Source organism: Stenella coeruleoalba, assembly GCF_951394435.1.
Source record: "Stenella coeruleoalba genome assembly, chromosome: 1".
NCBI lineage: Eukaryota > Metazoa > Chordata > Mammalia > Artiodactyla > Delphinidae > Stenella > Stenella coeruleoalba.
Window position 1 is genome coordinate 116,260,444 of NC_137169.1, and position 17,518 is coordinate 116,277,961.

General features: G+C 40.7%; 1 protein-coding gene across 1 annotated transcript in view; it reads left to right on the forward strand.

Moving 5' to 3' along the window:
• Window positions 1-17,518, forward strand: part of SDHC (succinate dehydrogenase complex subunit C) — a 28,038-nt gene that overhangs the window by 5,919 nt on the left and 4,601 nt on the right. Inside the window, exons 3-4 of the mRNA XM_079939475.1 lie at window positions 1,684-1,785; window positions 11,807-11,868. Coding sequence (XP_079795601.1) covers window positions 1,684-1,785; window positions 11,807-11,868 — 164 coding nt within the window. The remainder of the gene's footprint in view (window positions 1-1,683; window positions 1,786-11,806; window positions 11,869-17,518) is intronic.

Here is a 17,518-nt window from a genome sequence, read left to right on the forward strand (position 1 = left end):
TTTGTACTTTCAGAAAAGTTGGAAGAATAGTACAAGGAGGTTCTGTATACCTTTCACCTACATTCATCAGTTGTTAACATTTTGCTGTGTTTACCTATCACTCTATATATTTTAGGTTGTGCTATATGAAATTGCCATTTTTGTGGGTCAAAACTGGCCTAGTATTGACAATTTAGTGTGATTCAGCACAATTTAATTATTGTGATTATTTTCTCTGAATTCTTTGAGATTAAGTTGCAGACATCATGACCTTTTACTTCTAAAAACTTCTCCTAAGGGAATTCCCTGGCGATCCAGTGGTTGGGACTCCGAGCTTCTACTGCAGGGGCTACCAGTTCTATTCCTGGTTAGGGAACTAAGATCCTACATGCCGTGTGATGTGGCCAAAAAAAAACACAACTTCTTCTAAGAACAAGAGCATTATGTTATAAAGCACAGTAAAATTATACAAATGCAATTATCAAATTTGGCAAATTTAACATTGATGTAATCTTATCTGATATACAGTTGTTTTTCAGATTTTCCATTTGTCCCAAATAATGTACTTTATAGAAATACAGTCCACCTGTCCCCCATCCAGGATCTAATTAGGCTCACATATTATATTTAGTTGTCATATTTCTGTAGTATCCTTTAACCTGGAACTATTTCTTAGCCTTCCTGTGTCTTTTATGACATTGACATTTTTGAAGAATACAGGTCAGTTATTTTGTAGAGTGTCTCTTAAGTTAGGTTTGTCTGATTGTTTTCTAATGACTAGATTCAGGTTATCCATTTTTGGCAAGTGTAATACATAAATGATGTTGTATCCTCAGTACATCACATCAGGGGCATGTGATGTCATTTGTCCCATTAGTGATTTTAACTTTGATCACTTGAATACAGAAATGTCTGCTAAGTTTTTTCCCAGTATGGAGTTACTGTTTTTAACTTCTGCAATTAATAAGTAATCTATGGGGAAATATTTTCTTGAGGGGGATAGATCATGTTTAATATAGGCACCTAGAAAGTTAAATTGTTGAACACAGCTGTTTAACAATTGGCTTCAGGGACTTCCCTGGCGGTCCAGTGGTTAAGACTCTGCACTTCCACTGCAGGGGGCACAGGTTTGATCCTGATGGGGGAACTAAGATCCCATATGCCCCACAGTGCGGCCAAAAAAAAAAAAAAAGTAAAAAGAAAAGAAAAAGAATAAAACAGTTGGCTTCAGCCTAGCCCAGTGACAAGGAAAACCAAGAAGCTATTCAGAGGTACTGAGCTGAATCCAGTTCTTGATTTTTGAGAACCTAAAAAGGATTCTTGAAGAGCCAGATGAGAGCAGGTGGTAATATATGAGATATCACTCATGGCCTGGGAAAAGGGTAATCCGTTTATGTAAATGGTTTTGAAATATTACATTTGCCCTGCCGCCCAACAAGAAAGAAGTTTAGCCTCCGTTACTGGACCTGTGTGTTGGGGGATTGGAAAGAAGAGTTATCCTCTGATATGACCTCATTGGGTGATTGAGGTTATTAATAAATGAGTCAACCTTGGCAGAAAGATAAGGTGAGTGGACAAACATGTTTTCCTAATACATAGGTTTATCTAGCCCAGCTTACCTTTTTATATGTTAACTTTTTGTTATGTGAAAATTTAAACCAAGTTTACTTTTAATCATTTTAAAACCTTTTGGTTTTATTTTAGTGCTGTTCCTTTGGGAACCACAGCCAAAGAAGAGATGGAGAGGTTCTGGAATAAGAACACTGGTTCAAACCGTCCTTTGTCTCCCCATGTCACTATCTACAGGTAAGGGCTCTGGAACCAGGGAATTTAGTAGTAGTGGATAAAAGTTCTGGAGGTTGGCCCATAGCCTCCCTGATTATTTCCCTTAGGCCTTTTTTATAACAAGATGACTAAATTCTCTCTTCTGGCCTTAGAAGGGTAATCTAGCCTGCAAAACTACTATTTGGAAAATTCTGGTAAGTCAAAATGTAATTCCTATTAATTAAAAAAATTTATTTTGAAACAATTTCAAATTTCCATAAATGTTGCAGAAGTAGTGCACTGTGTTCCTCTATACCTTTTGCAGATTCCCAGTGTGTTATAACATGTCTGAATGATTTAAGAACAAGTGCAGTGATGATGATACCCCATTATTCCTGTATTAGTTTTCTATTGCTGCTGTCACAAGTTAACTACAAACTTGGTAGCTTAAAACAGCACATTTATTATCTTACAGTCCTGTAGGTCAAACTCTGGCTCATGTCTTACAGGGCTAAAATTAAGGTGTTAGCAGGGCTGCATTCGTTTCTGGAGACTCTAGGGGAGAATCTGTTTCCTTGCCTTTTCCAGCTTCTGAAGGCTGTTCCGAATTCTTTGGTTTGTGGTCTTCCTCCATCTTCAAAACCAGCAATGGTGGGTCAAGTTCTCCCATCCTGTCACTTTGAACCTGCTTCATTGTCACATTTCTCCTCTAACTGCCTCCTTCTGCCAGACCCTTCCACTTTTAAGGACTTTAAAAGGATTATATTGGGCCCATCCAGCTAATCCAAGATAGTCTCCTTATCTTAAAGTGAGCTTATAGCAACCTTAACTTCACATGCAACCTTAATTCCCCTTCGCCATTTAAGGTAAATACTCACAGGTTTCAGGGATTAGAATGTGGACATCTTTCTGCCTACCACAATCGCTTAATACTTGAGTGTATATTTCCTAAATTCAAGGAAACTCTCCATACTACAACCATCACAGTCAAAATTAACATTGATCCAGTGTTACCAACTAATCCTCAGATCCCATTCAGATTTTGCCAGTTGTCCCAGTAATGTCCTTTATAGGTCCAAGAGCCAACTCAGGATCATGTATTACATTTAGTTGTCTCTTTAATCTCCTTCAGTATGGAACAGTTTTTTAGGCTTTCTGTATCTTTTATGATCTTGACATTTTTAGGATGTTTCCCAGTTTGGGGTATATCTGATGTTTTCTTGTGTTTATGCGGTTTTGGCAGGAATACCTCTGAAGTGATGCCATGTTCTTCTTAGTGCATCCTATCAGAGAGTGACACAGGATGATGATTTATCCCATTGGTGGTGATGTAACTTTTTTTTTAAAGATTTATTTATTATTTATTTATTTAATTTATTTATCTTTGGCTGCATCGGGTTTTAGTTGCAGCATGTGGGATCTTCGTTGTGGTGCACGGGCTGCTCTCTAGTTGTGGCGTGCGAGTTTTCTCTTCTCTAGTTGTGGCACACAGACTCCAGGGTGCATGGGCTCTGCAGTTGTGATGCATGGCTTCCAAAGCACATGGGCTCTTTAGTTTGTGGCACACAGGCTCTAGTTGAGGCACTCGAGCTCAGTAGTTGTGGTGTGGGGGCTTAGTCGCCCCACAGCATGTGGGATCTTAGTTCTCTGACCAGGGATCGAACCCACGTCCCCTGCATTGTAAGGTGGATTCTTTACCACTTGACCACCAGGGAAGTCCCTGGTTGGTGATGTAACTTTTTATCACTGATTAAGGTGTGTCTGCTAGGTTTCTCCACTGTAAAGTTAATGAAAAATGATGTTGTATTTATTAATTCTTATTTTGTGGGGAGGTACTGGAGAGTATAATATTCTACTTCTCATCAGAAGTTTATCCATTAGCATCTTTCGATGGTAGTTGCCTGAATCAGTTATTACTGTGATGGTTGGCAAATTGTGATTTTTCTAATTCCATCATACCTTGTTTATTACTATAAGGTAAAGCTTGCTTTCTCTCTCTCTCTCTCTCTCTCTCTCTCCCCCTTTCTCTCTCTTTCTTTCTTTCTCCAGTATTTCTAACAGGAAAAACTCTTCTCCTCTACTCTTACGACACCAACTAAAGGAAAGACACTAATGTTTCCTCTCTACTCTCGATACTTCTGATACCAAATGTGTACGGGTTTTCCCACATCAACCAATTTTTCAACTCTCCAGCACCAACTGGGTGTCCAACAATTCAGTTATGACACTTACTACTTGGAGTTAGCACAGACCCCCCCAGGTTAGGCGCTCAGTCCCACAAGACTGCCTGCCACTTTGGATGCCAATCGCAAGTCCCAGGTTGTCACCTGTACTTCTGACTAATCAACTATAAATCAAGAGTTTTCATAACACCCTCTGTGGATTCAATAATTTGTTAGAATGGCTCAAAGAACTCAGAAACATTTTCTTAAATTTACTAGCTTATTATAAAGGATATTACAAATGATACAGATGGATAGCCAGGTGCCCTTTTAGTTAGTTCTATGTCTGGAAGGATCCTGAGCACAGGAGCTTCTGTCCCCATGGAGTTGGTGGTGCACTCCCTTCCCGTCATGGATGTATTTACCAGCCTGAAAACTTCCCAAACCCTGTACTTTGGGGATTTTTATGGAGGCTTCAACACGTAGGCATGATCAATTATTAACTTAATCTCTAGCCCTTCCCTTCCCGGAAGGAGGTGGGGGTGGGGCTGAAAGTTCCAAGCTTCTGGTCATGGTTTGGTCTTTCTGGGGACCAACCCCCATCCAGAGTCACCTCATTAGAACAAAGATCGCTCTTACCACCCAGGAAATTCCAAGGGATTTAGGAACTGTGTGTCAGGAACCAGAGTCAAAGACCAAATAAAAAGATACTCCTAGCACCCCTATCACTCAGGAGATTAATAAGGGTTTTAGGAGCACTGTGTCAGAAACTAGGAACAGATATTTTATATATATATATATATATATATATATATATATATATATATATATATATATATATATTTATGTATATATGGGCTTCCCTGGTGGTGCCTGCCAATGCAGGGGATACAGGTTCGAGCCCTGGTCCGGCAAGATCCCACGTGCCGCGGAGCAACTAAGCCCATTAACCACGACTACTGAGCCTGCGCTCTAGAGCCCATGAGCCACAGCTACTGAAGCCCACGCTCCTAGAGCCCGTGCTCCGCAACAAGAGAAGCCACCACAATGAGAAGCCCGCGCACCACAATGAAGAGTAGCCCCCACTTGCCGCAACTGGAGAAAGCCTGTGAGCAGCACCGAGGACCCAACAAAACCAAAAATTAATTATTTAATTTAAAAAATATGTATATATATATATTTTTCCTATTATTGCACAATTCCTATTTTGCCCAAAGAGTTACACTGTTACTCTGATTTATTTTGTTGTTCAGATTGTCCCAGCCTTAGCTAGTGGGAGTTCTTTCAAGATGGCTCCTGTGAAATCAAGATCTGGGTGCTAGATGTGCTCACTGCTACCAGGATATCATTGCTTCTAGGCTGTTTCAGTAGATAGATCTATGAGACATATGTATGAATACACACATGTACATGTGTATATGTGAGTATATACATATGCATACGTACATCTATTTCTGTTAATTTGTTGTCTTCAGAAGTAGCATTGATGGCGGTTATGCTGGTGTCTTCCCCAAAAACCCCTATAGATCTGCTCCTTTCTAGCTAACTCAGCAAATCATCTTGAGCTGAGCTACCGTCTTTACTTGGGTTCCTGCCAGGGAGGCTGATCATATTTTAACCACCTCCACAAATACCACAACCCTTCAGATTTTTTCCAAGCCAGATTCCAGAAATAATTCTGATTGAATAGTAGAAATTGGACATTCTGCTAAAACAGAAGATTAATAAGTGATCTCAATCCTTGCTACTTTATGGTAAAACTTATTTTTAAGAGCTGAAGGATGTGGGGGAGGATTATAATGATGAAGAACTTCTCAAATTATTTTGAGTCTATATTTAAAGCCCTGGCCTTTTTTCACAGCTCATATAACAAACAGTAATAAGCTGATGAGATGAGACTTAAACTACCTTGTTTGCTCTTTGGTTATGAAACTCTAGACAGGAAACATAGAGCTGTTTCCAAGGTGAAATGTCTGGGAAAGATTTCTGAGATATCTGGAATCATATATTTTCTGTTGCTAACTTTCATAGATTTTTGGAGGTAGCACGAAAGTATATGGTTAAGTTAGCCCTTTCTGAAATACTCTTTTTTAAAAAATAAATTATTTATTATCTATTTTTGGCTGCGTTGGGGCTTCGTTGCTGCACACAGGCTTTCTCTAGTTGTGGTGAGCAGGGGCTACTCTTCATTGTGGAGCACGGGCTCTAGGCATGCGGGCTTCAGTAGTTGTGGCTCATGGGCTCTAAAGCGCAGGCTCAGTAGTTGTGGCGCACGGGCTTAGTTGCGCTGCGGCATGTGGAATCTTCCGGGACCAGGGCTCGAACCCATGTCCCCTGCATTGGCAGGCGGATTCTTAACCACTGTGCCACCAGGGAAGTCCCTGAAGTACTCTTTATCTCTTAATAAATTAAGTCAGTTTATCAAAGCAAAAGTGTATATAGGGATTACATTATTGGGAAAACAAGTCATTCTAAAGGACGTTAGAAAATAGTTTAAAAACTTAGAGTTAGAAACGTTCTTAAATTTTAATTTATTCTTCAACCTCATTGGTTTTAAGACTGCTACTTGGGGCTTTGGATATTCCATTAAGCTTCTGCGGATAGTCGTGTGGGGCTGGCCAACATGCAGATTGCACTGTAGGCCCTTAGTCCTGGATAACCAAAGCAACGTGACTTTAAGGATTTTGCATTTGAAGAAAGAGTGCTGCTCAAAAAAATAATAATAATAAAAAAATAAAAATAAAAATGTTTAAAAGCCACTGTTGTACCTAATGAGTGAATTTCTTCTGCAGTATTTTCATAAATGGATGTCTACCTATGCTTGCACACCTCCAGAGAAAAGGAACTATCACCCTTTTCCAATTTGGGAATTTCTCTTATTATCAGAAAGACCCTCATTTTATTGAACTTACTACAACTTATATCTTCTGTACAGTGGTTCTAGTTCTACCTTGAACCATATAAAATAGATCTAAGTCCATTTTTTTTTTTGACAGGCTTTATTGACGTTGAGTATCTTTTTAATGTGTTTATTGGCCATTTGTATATCTTCTTTGGAGAAATGTATATTCAAGTCCTATGCTCTTTTTTTTTTTTTTTTTTTTTTTGCGGTACGCAGGCCTCTCACTGCTGTGGCCTCTCCCGCCATGGAGCACAGGCTCCGGACGCGCAGGCCCAGCGGCCATGGCTCAGCAGCCATGGCCCAGCCGCTCCGTGGCACGTGGGATCCTCCCAGACCGGGGCACGAACCCGTATCCCCTGCATCGGCAGGCGGACTCCCAACCACTGCGCCACCAGGGAGGCCCATATGCTCATTTTTAAGTTGGGTTGTCTTTTTACTTTTTTTAAATTGTGGTAAAATATATATAACATAAAATTTGCCAGTTTAGCCATTTTTAAGTGTATAGTTCAGTGGCATTAAGTACATTCACATTGTTGTACAACCATCACCACTGTTCATCTCCAGAATCCTCTCATCTTCCCAAACTGAAACTATACAATAATTACCATTCCCCTCTGCCCCCGGCACCTGGCAGCCACCATTCAAGTTTCTGTCTCTATAAATTTGACTACTCTAGGTACCTCATAAGGTAGAATCATATAATGTTTGTCCTTTTGTATCTGGCTTATTTCATCTGGCATAACGTCTTCAAGGTTCATCCATGTTGAAGAATGTGTCAGAATTTAATTCCTTTTTTTTTGTTTTGTTTTTTTTTTTGTTTTTTTTTTTGTTTTTTGCAGTACGCGAGCCTCTCACTGTTGTGGCCTCTCCCGTTGCGGAGCACAGGCTCCGGACGCGCAGGCTCAGTGGCCATGGCTCACGGGCCCAGGCGCTCCGCGGCATGTGGGATCTTCCCGGACCGGGGCACGAACCCGTGTCCCCTGCATCGGCAGGCGGACTCTCAAGCACTGCGCCACCAGGGAAGCCTTTAATTCCTTTTTAAAGCTGAATAATATCCCATTTTACATATGTACCACATTTTGCTTATCCATTAATTCGTCCATGGATTTTTGTGTTGTTTCTATCTTTTGGCTCTTGTGAATAATGCTGCTATGAACGTGGGTGTACGAATATCTCTTTGAATCTCTGATTTCAATTCTTTTGGGTATATCCTCGAAGTGGAATTGCCAGGTCATATGGTAATTCTATATTTAATTTTTTTAATATAAATTTATTTTATTTCTTTATTTTTGGCTGTGTTGGGTCTTCTTTGCTGTGCGCGGGCTTTCTCTAGTTGAGGCGAGCGGGGGCTACTCTTCGTTGCGGTGCATAGCTTCTCATTGTGGTGGCTTCTCTTGTTGCAGAGCATGGGCTCTAGGTGCATGGGCTCAGTAGTTGTGGCTTGTGGGCTCTAGAGCACAGGCTCAGTAGATGTGGTGCGTGGGCTTAGTTGCTCCGCAGCACGTGGGATCTTCCCAGACCAGGGCTCAAACCTGTGTCGCCTGCGTTGGCAGGCAGATTTTTAACCACTGCACCACCAGGGAAGTCCCTATATTTAATTTTTTGAGGAAGCAACGTACTGTTTTCCACAAGGGCTGCACTGTTTACATTTCCACCAGCAGTGCACAAGGGTTCCAGTTTCTCCACATCCTTGCCAACATTTGTGATTTGCTGTTTTTGTTGTTGTTGTTTTAATAGCCATCCTAATGGATGTGAAGAGGTATTTCATTACGGTTTTGATTTGCATTTCTCTAATGATTAGTGATGCTGAGCATCTTTTCATATACTTACTGGCCATTTATATATCTTCTTTGCTTTTTACTTTTTTGGTGGTATTGTTTGCAGCGTGATGTTAGGTCACTTGCTGAAAATCATATATCTTATGTCTCAGCTTTTCCTTGATTAACATTCTACTAACAGTCAAAAAGAAAAAAATTCAACACACTTTAAATCAGTAGATATTTGTTAATTGCTCACAGTGTGCTTGGTACTTTTTTAGGAGTTGGAAATACAAAGATGAATAACATATAATCTGTGTTCAAAAGGATCTCAGTATTTCCTGAAAAAAAATTTTCCAAAGGGAAATCATACTGGCTCCTAGTGATCATCTTTTCTGTAAGTGAATTTAAACAATCTTGATTTTCTGTGCTTGACTCTTATCTAATGTTTGAAAGGAAATAGTGGGGATGATCTGTCTCTGCTCCATGATATCTGAGGCCTCAACTAGAGAACACAAGGCTGGAACTGAAATAATTTGAAGATCCGTTTACTCACATGTTTTGGGTTGATTCTGGCTCTTAGAGGGGACTTCGTTTTTCTCTCTGCATGGGTCTTGTTACATGATCTCTCTGCTTGAGGCTATTTTGGGCTTCCGTATTGCATAAGAGAGGGATGGACGAAGGGATGGAGGGATAGAAGGAGGGCAAGTGATTTGGAACTCGTGCAGTGTCAGTTCTGCTGCATTCTATATCTTGAGGCAGTCAGTCATGAAGTCCTGCCCAGAGTCAAGGCGCTAAATATAAATAGTGCCTGATAAGGAGTGACAAGATTCTGGAAGATCATGTGAGACTGGAAATAATATCATGGTTGTTTGGAAAATAAAATCTCCCTTACCTACTCAGTACTAGGCTAACCAGGCTATGGTTTTAACCATTTTTTTTAATTAAAAAAATTTTTTTAAATTAATTAATTTATTTTTGGCTGCATTGGATCTTCATTGTTGCGTGCTGGCTTTCTCTAGTTGCAGCGAGTGGGGGCTACTCTTCTTTGTGGTGCGCAGGCTGCTCATTGCGGTGGCTTCTCTTGTTGCGGAGCACGGGCTCTAGGCGCACGGGCTTCAGTAGTTGTGGCACACGGGCTTAGTTGCTCCACGGCATGTGGGATCTTCCCGGACCAGGGCTCGAACCCGTGTCCCCTGCACTGGCAGGCGGATTCCTAACCACTGCGCCACCAGGGAAGCCTAACCATTTTTTTTTAATTAGGGTAACATTTGACTTTATCACTCCCATTTTCCATTTCAATATGTCTAAAAGATTACTAGAACAGTGCATATATTCCATGTGTTCGCTCTTGGGATTTAATTGATCTTGCCAGGAGCCCTAAGTGCACTTGGAATGCTAAGCAATGTCTTATAATTTCCCGACTTTTTTTTTTTTCTTTCAAATCAATATTTGTTCTGTCTTTTTGAGTCTGATAATCATTCTCTTTGACAAATAAAATAGTTGAGCAATCTGCTTTGCACTCTGTCATCCATTAACATAAAATTGTCAACCCCAGTTAGGAGGCTGTCTTTCCCTGAATACAATTTTAAAAGCCCCTTGTTGTCCTTGACATTTTTGCAAGCCTCAGCTCATTCTGGGTTTTAGTCTCCTGATTCTTCTAATCAAATTATGCCATTGTTCTCCGCTTGTCCTTTGTTATGAGGCTCTTCTTCTGCCTTTTATATTTATCTTGTTAGTCTGAGTTAATGAGAGTGGTGTCTAGCCAGTTTTTTTGGTTTCTTTAGACATTACTCCTTTCTTACTGTGACCATTTTTAATACATAGAATTTCCTTTTGCGGTCCTTTCAACCTACTTGAGTTGCTTCCCTTAGAGTATGGAGTACGTGGTCTGATTATGCTCAGCATTCTCTATCTAAGCTGACTTTCCAGGATGAATGTTAACTTTATCCAAAGATGCCTGTTCTTTCCATTTCACTAACCAGTTCCCTCTTGAGCATGAGCACTAGGTCCAGAATGTAGCAGTGTTGGTTGTCCTTCAATGGAAATGCTTTGGCAGACAGACAAATCAGAACATGATTTATTTATTTATATTAATTAATTAATTTATTTATTTTTGACTGTGTTGGGTCCTCTTTGCTGCACGCGGGCTTTCTGTAGCTGCGGCGAGTGGGGACTACTCTTCGTTGTGGTGCGCGGGCTTCTCATTGTGGTGGCTTCTCTTGTTGTGGAGCACGGGCTTTGGGTGCACAGGTTCAGTAGCTGTGGCTCGCAGGCTCTAGAGCGCAGGCTCAGTAGCTGTGGCCCATGGGCTTAGTTGCTCCGCGGTATGTGGGAATCTTCCTGGACCAGGGATTGAACCCGTGTCCCCTGCATTGCAGGAGGATTCTTAACCACTGCGCCACCAGGGAAGTCCCAGAACATGCTTTAAAAAGTGGTTTGATGACAAAGTATTTTAAAACTACTGTGGATTAAGAACATATACTAAATCCAGCAAAATGGGATTTTAAATTTGGGATAGGTAATTTATTAGGGAATGACTGATATGCTCAATTTGGATATTTTGGGGTATATAATAAGAAAGATCACGGATGACTGTGTTATATGAAACAGCAGATAAATAAAATTCAGGTTTTCTTCTACTTCTGTCTTATGACTGGAGAAATGGAAGGACGCAGGTGGTTGTAATCTAGTGTTTATTTTCTAACTGTATGCAACTTTTATTGATGTTTTTGACCCATGTTCCTTCTTCTTATGAAAGGAGGAGTTTGAGTTTTAATTGATTCCTCCTCTCAGCTCTGTTAGTGATGCAGTCTGGAAAAGGGAGTAATGCATCTCTTTAAATAAATCATTGTTCTTATTTTCAAATTAGAGAGTGGAAACACAGGAATGTGAAAGCTGTTTGTTTTTATTTTGTGATAAATGGTTGCCTATTTCCGAAGTGGTTTATATTCTCTTTGCCAAGACGGACTCTCTACTATGGTGTCATCTATTCCTCTTTTTTTTTTTTGCGGAACGCGGGCCTCTCACTGTTGTGGCCTCTCCTGTTGTGGAGCACAGGCTCTGGACGCGCAGGCTCAGCGGCCATGGCTCAAGGGCGCAGCCGCTCTGCGGCATGTGGGATCTTCCCGGACCGGGGCACAAACCCGTGTCCCCTGCATCGGCAGGCGGACTCTCAACCACTGCGCCACCAGGGAAGTCCTATTCCTTCTTTTAAATTGCTTTTGTGTGTTTCTTTTCAGATGGTCTCTTCCCATGGTGATGTCCATTTGCCACCGTGGCACTGGTATTGCCTTGAGTGCAGGTATGTATGTATGTTTTTATGTGCACGTGAACACACAGACACACACACATACTGCTTTGAAAAACTTTGCTGTTTCTTTGGCTCTTGGCAATGCCTCCTCAGAAACTTGATTTAGAGAAAATGATAAGTCATTTAAGCTTATTGTTTGTTCATTTCTTTAACAATTAATTATGAGTTCACACAATGCTTAGGTTCTTTTCTTAGCCAATTTTTTTCTTTTTTTAATTCTTTTTCTTATCTTTTCTTAGCCAATTTTTAAATCATCCCTAGCATGTCCTGATAGTATGTTTATTGTCATTACGGAGAACAGATATAGAAATATAATGGAGATAGATTGGCTGACTGACCAGACACAGTCCAAGATTAACCATCAACCTTATTCTTTCAGAAACTCAGTTTTAGCACCCAGTTTTCATCACCTAGAATTGATCAGGTGCAAAAACATTAACTCATTCTCCAATCTCAAAAATTCTTGGTTACAAATCAGAATGTCTGTTTATTTATTTATGTGATATGAAATACAGCTGCAGAGTGAGTCATATGCTGGTCTTAGTGCATCCTTTTCAGGTAGTAAGGTTTATTACAGGTAGGATGTACAGATTATAGTCAGGTTTCTGGAGTCTGATGGATCTTTCCACAGTAGGGAGGTACTTTATAAGAGGATCAGCTGTATTTTAAAAGTTTTCTCTGGCTAGCGCTGGAGACGTGGACATATTTTTGTTTTTCATAATATCCTTTGGGGGCCCCTCCTAGGCTTCTGTAGAGTGTGTTTTCACTGAAGTGGTCATCAGCACAACTAGTGGCTCAAATATAGGGATCCTGTATTTAGGGAGCAGCTGCTGAGACATTGGAGAAATTATCCAAAACTAAGTCTCTGCTATTCACAATTAGATTAGTTTTGTTGGTAAGCAAGTAAAGATAGGAATTCCTATTTAAGATACGATGTTATCATTCCTATGTTACCTTCCTTAGGTTATTATATAACTTGTAATTATTTGCTTAGTTTTTATAAATCTGTCTCTTTTATTAGGCTGTAAACTCTTCATAGAGTAGGAACTGCATCTATCTTATTTACCTTTCATATCCTCTAGCACTCAGTAGGTGCTTAGTTAATCTTTATTTACTAAATGAGTACAACCATGTAAATCACTTTGCTCATAGTGGTCATTTCAGATATGTTCGTTCCTTCTAACTTCTAATTAATCTCCTGTTATGCATTAGAAATTGGTTAGTGATAATAATAGCCTCTACCCTCAAGGGTGAAAGAGTCTAAGGAGTAAGACAAATAAATATTTATAATGCACTGTGATAACTTTTTAATAGAGATATGAGATCCCAGAGGAGAGGACAACTCTTCCGGAATTGGAGAACTTGAAAGAAGGATGAGTAGGAGAACTCATGAAAAGGAGGTAGAGGAGGACTTTCCAATGGACAGACTACCTTATACAAAGGCACAGGGTTTGGAAAGCATCCAGAGCCCTGGATAATGATAACTAGATCTGCTTGTTTAAGAGTTGTGTTATGGGAGAAGCAGCAAAAGATAAGGCTGGAAAGTGCGCCAGACTGTAAAGGACTTTGACTGCTGTGCTGAGAAGTTGGAACTTGATCCCATTGACCATGGGAAGTCATAAAGGTTCATGTTCTCATTTGTTTGGCCTAGACAAATCCATGATTAGGTATTTATTCAGACTGTAGAGATTTTGTGGCCACTATATAAATTCTGAAAAGCATGTTGAACTAGAAAAGCATGATGACACTAGTTTGACTTTATATAGAATTTATTGAGGAAGACCTTTACAAGCAGTCCTTTAAAAGATGGAGAGAGAAGGCTAGTAACACTCTTTCATTGCTTAGATTCTGTAGGGATTAAAATACTTGTGATTTTTCATAGTGACAGACAGTATAAAAATCTAGGTGAAATTAGGTAAATTGCTTGAGAATGACAGGTACCTGAAGCTGCAATGTGAATGAGCCTGGGAAAGGGTAATCAAGATGCAACATACAACAATAAAAAGACTGAGATTCAAAAAAGAAAATATGAGTGCCAAACAACAGATATTTTAGAGGAATACAACTATAAATAAATTGTACAATTAACTTGAATGGGTAGAAGAATGGTCCTGAGTGTTTTGGATAGTCTTTAAAAACAGGTTAGATTGGAGAATCAGAACTTCAGTGAAAGGTCACTTGACTGTATAGGCAAACCTATTGCTCAGGCAGTCGTTTCTTTTCTAGAGAAGCCAAAGGACTTATAGATATATAAAGTAACTAATGGAACTCTGAAATGACTTTTTTTCATCTGGACTTTTCATGAGATGGGACTGGCGTTATTGATTCTCCAATGTGATGTGTTATACCCTCGTCATTCCTGACTGAGGCAGTTTAGAGAAAGAGAAAAGAGCATAAACTTTGGAGTTAGATCTGAGTTCAATTCCAGCTCTGTCACTAACTAGCTACTGTATCATCACTTCCTTTTCTGGTTATAATAATACCTAGTTAGGACTGTGAGAATTAAGTATATAAAATACGAGCTGTAAATCAGGGTTCCCATGACCCCTTCCTCAGGTTTGATAATTTGCTAGAAGAGCTCACCATAACTCAGGAAGACACTTTATTTAGACATACTGTTTTGTTTCTTTTTTTTTTTTTTTTTTTTTTTTGCCATGTGGCTTGTGGGACCTTAGTTCCGTGACCAGGGATTGAATCTGTGCCCGCTGCATTGGAAGTGTGGAGTCCTAACCACTGGACCGCCAGTGAAGTCCCAAGACATACTGGTTTTTAAAATAAAGCATCAACTTCTTTATTTTATTATTTTTTTTAAACTTGCTTCAGAACTTTTTTTTTTGGCTGCATTGGGTCTTCGTTGCTGCACTCAGGCTTTCTCTAGTTGTGGCGAGCGGGGGCTGATCTTCGTTGCAGTGCACGTGCTTCTCATCGCAGTGGCTTTTCTTGTTGTGGAGCTCGGGCTCTAGGAGCGCAGGCTCAGTAGTTGTGGTGCACGGGCTTAGTTGCTCCGTGGCATGTGGGATCTTCCTGGACCAGGGCTTGAACCCGTGTCCCCTGCATTGGCAGGGGGATTCTTAACCACTGCGCCACCAGGGAAGTCCTCAACTCCTTTATTTAAAAAACTAAACGGGGCTTCCCTGGTGGCGCAGTGGTTGAGAGTCCGCCTGCCGATGCAGGGGACACGGGTTCGGGCCCCAGTCTGGGAAGATCCCACATGCTGCGGAGCGGCTAGGCCTGTGAGCCATGGCCGCTGAGCCTGCGCGTCTGGAGCCTGTGCTCCGCAACGGGAGAGGCCACAACAGTGAGAGGCCCGCGTACCGCAAAAAAAACCAAACGGAGGAGTTACACAGGGCAAGGTATGGGGGAGCAGAGAGAGGAGTATGTATGGAGCTTCCATGCCCTCTCTGGGCACACCACTCTCCCAGTACATCTTTGTGTTCAGTGACCTGGAAGCTGTCCAAGTCCTGTAGTTTAGGGGGTTTTATGGTGGCTTCATTACCTAGGCAAGGTTGATTAAATCATTGGCCATTGGTGATTAGCTCAATCACCAGCCACTCCCAGGTGTGGTGGGGTAGGGGGAGGGAGGTATGGGACTAAAAGTCCCAATCCTCAAATCATGCCTTGGTCTTTCTGGCATCTTAGACCCCATCTTGAAGCTGTCTAGCCTCCTGCCCCCCCTCCCCCCCAGCTACTAATTATCTCATTAGCATACAAAAAACCTTTCCTTTCACTCCAGGGATTACAAGGGTTTTAGGAGCTGTGTGCCAGGAATTGGGGGAAAAAGACCAAATACATATTTCTTATTGTATCACATCTTCAAACAAGGAATATCAGTATCAGTAAGTTAATCAGAAGCGATTTTGGCCAAAGCTTTCCTCTTTACAAATGAAAAGTATATGAGAAGAAATTAAATATGAAATTTCCTAAATCCTCCTCTGATGTCTAGTGTACTGGAAGGCAGGAAATAGCCTCTCCTCCTAGAACCTGAGTGCCTGAGGAGGGACTCCTCTAACAGCCAAACAATTTAAATTATGAAAACAAAGCCACTGAAGCTGTCCCATCTAATCACTAAGAAAAATTAAATGGTGCTTCCACTTGGCTGCCAAGACCAACTTCAGCCTGCTCCTCTGCAGTTAAGTGCTACATACAGAGCTGTGCGGATCGTCAGTAAGTCCTGTTGCCACTTCCAGAAGCCATCATAAGTTCTTTCAGACACTTCTTCCCAGCAAGCCTCTGCAGATGTCACTGCCAAAGAAAATGAAAACATCTAAAAGGGACTTGGTGGACCTGTCCAAATGATGATTAAAACTCAGGTTGGCAGTACCTGATTGCTGTCCTAACTAAAGTGTTGTCAAACTAATCTCATCATATATTCTGCCTGTCTGCTTCCCTGCAGCCTTGTGTCGGGGGGGGCACGAGGCGGGCAGGAGTATTCATGCATTGAGGGAAAACAAAGCATTTTTGAGAAGCATTTTCTCTTCTGGTGACAATCAGTTTTTCCAGGTCATCCCCTCTTGACAATTCAGGGACTAAGACATGGAGTAGGAAGGGCTGAGAATGAGATTTTTAGCTACAAATGATCAGACATTTTCTGAGAGGTAAAAGATTAAATATTCCAACTATTAATGTAAATAATAATCACTACCAGGCCTGTATTAGGAACTTTATATATATGTATTTAATTTAATTCTCACAGTCCTAACTAGGCATTATTATAAGCAGAGAAGGAAGTGATGATATAGTAGCTAGTTAGTGACAGAACTGAACTCAGATCTGTCTTAACCAAAGTTTGTGCACTTTTCACTCTCTCTACACTGCCTCTGTCTGGAATGACTGGGATTCCTAACATATGACATATCACATTTGAGAATCAATAATTCATGTCCCATCTCACAGAAAGCCCAAGAGAATAAAACAGTAATTTCAGAGTTCCGTTAATTACTTTATAAATCTGTAAGTCCTTTGGCTTTTCTAGAAACAAAGCTGACTGCCTGAGCACTAGGTTTGCCTGGTCTCTCACTGAAGGTCTGATTCTCTAATCCGACTTGTGTGAATGTCAGTGTGGAACAGGAAATGAGCATGGCAATGTCCAATTTAATTTCTGAGGTTTGAGATGTACAACATATTAGCAAGTAACTCTGGTTATTTAGGAATAAAAGTTTTTTCTTTCCATTTACAAGGATAATTTTTTTCACATAGCTACTAAATTGTTAGGACATAAATATTTGAGTTGTTTGAATCTAACTACTTAATAAACAGAACTGTTAGGTTTTTCTTTTGGCTTGGGGGCATCATGAAAAAAATTCCTGAAAACACTGAGGTACCATGGAACTGAGATAGTTTGAGAAGGTTTGGGAGGAAGATATGACCCAAGAGCGTTCAAGGATCTTTGACAGCCTGGGTAGATAGGAAGCTAGACGATCACAGGAGCTCCCCACTATCCTCTGAATTTCAGTGCAAACCTGAAGTTCCGAAACCTCGACAGCCACACATATGCCTCAGATACCAGGCTCAGCTTTGATCTGTGCACCAAGTGTGACAGCAGTCTACTAACTGAGTCCTAGGAATAGCCACTCAGCAACACTAACCTCTAGGAGACCAGACTCTGACGTGGCTGCCTCATCCTAGGGTGTGAACAGCATGT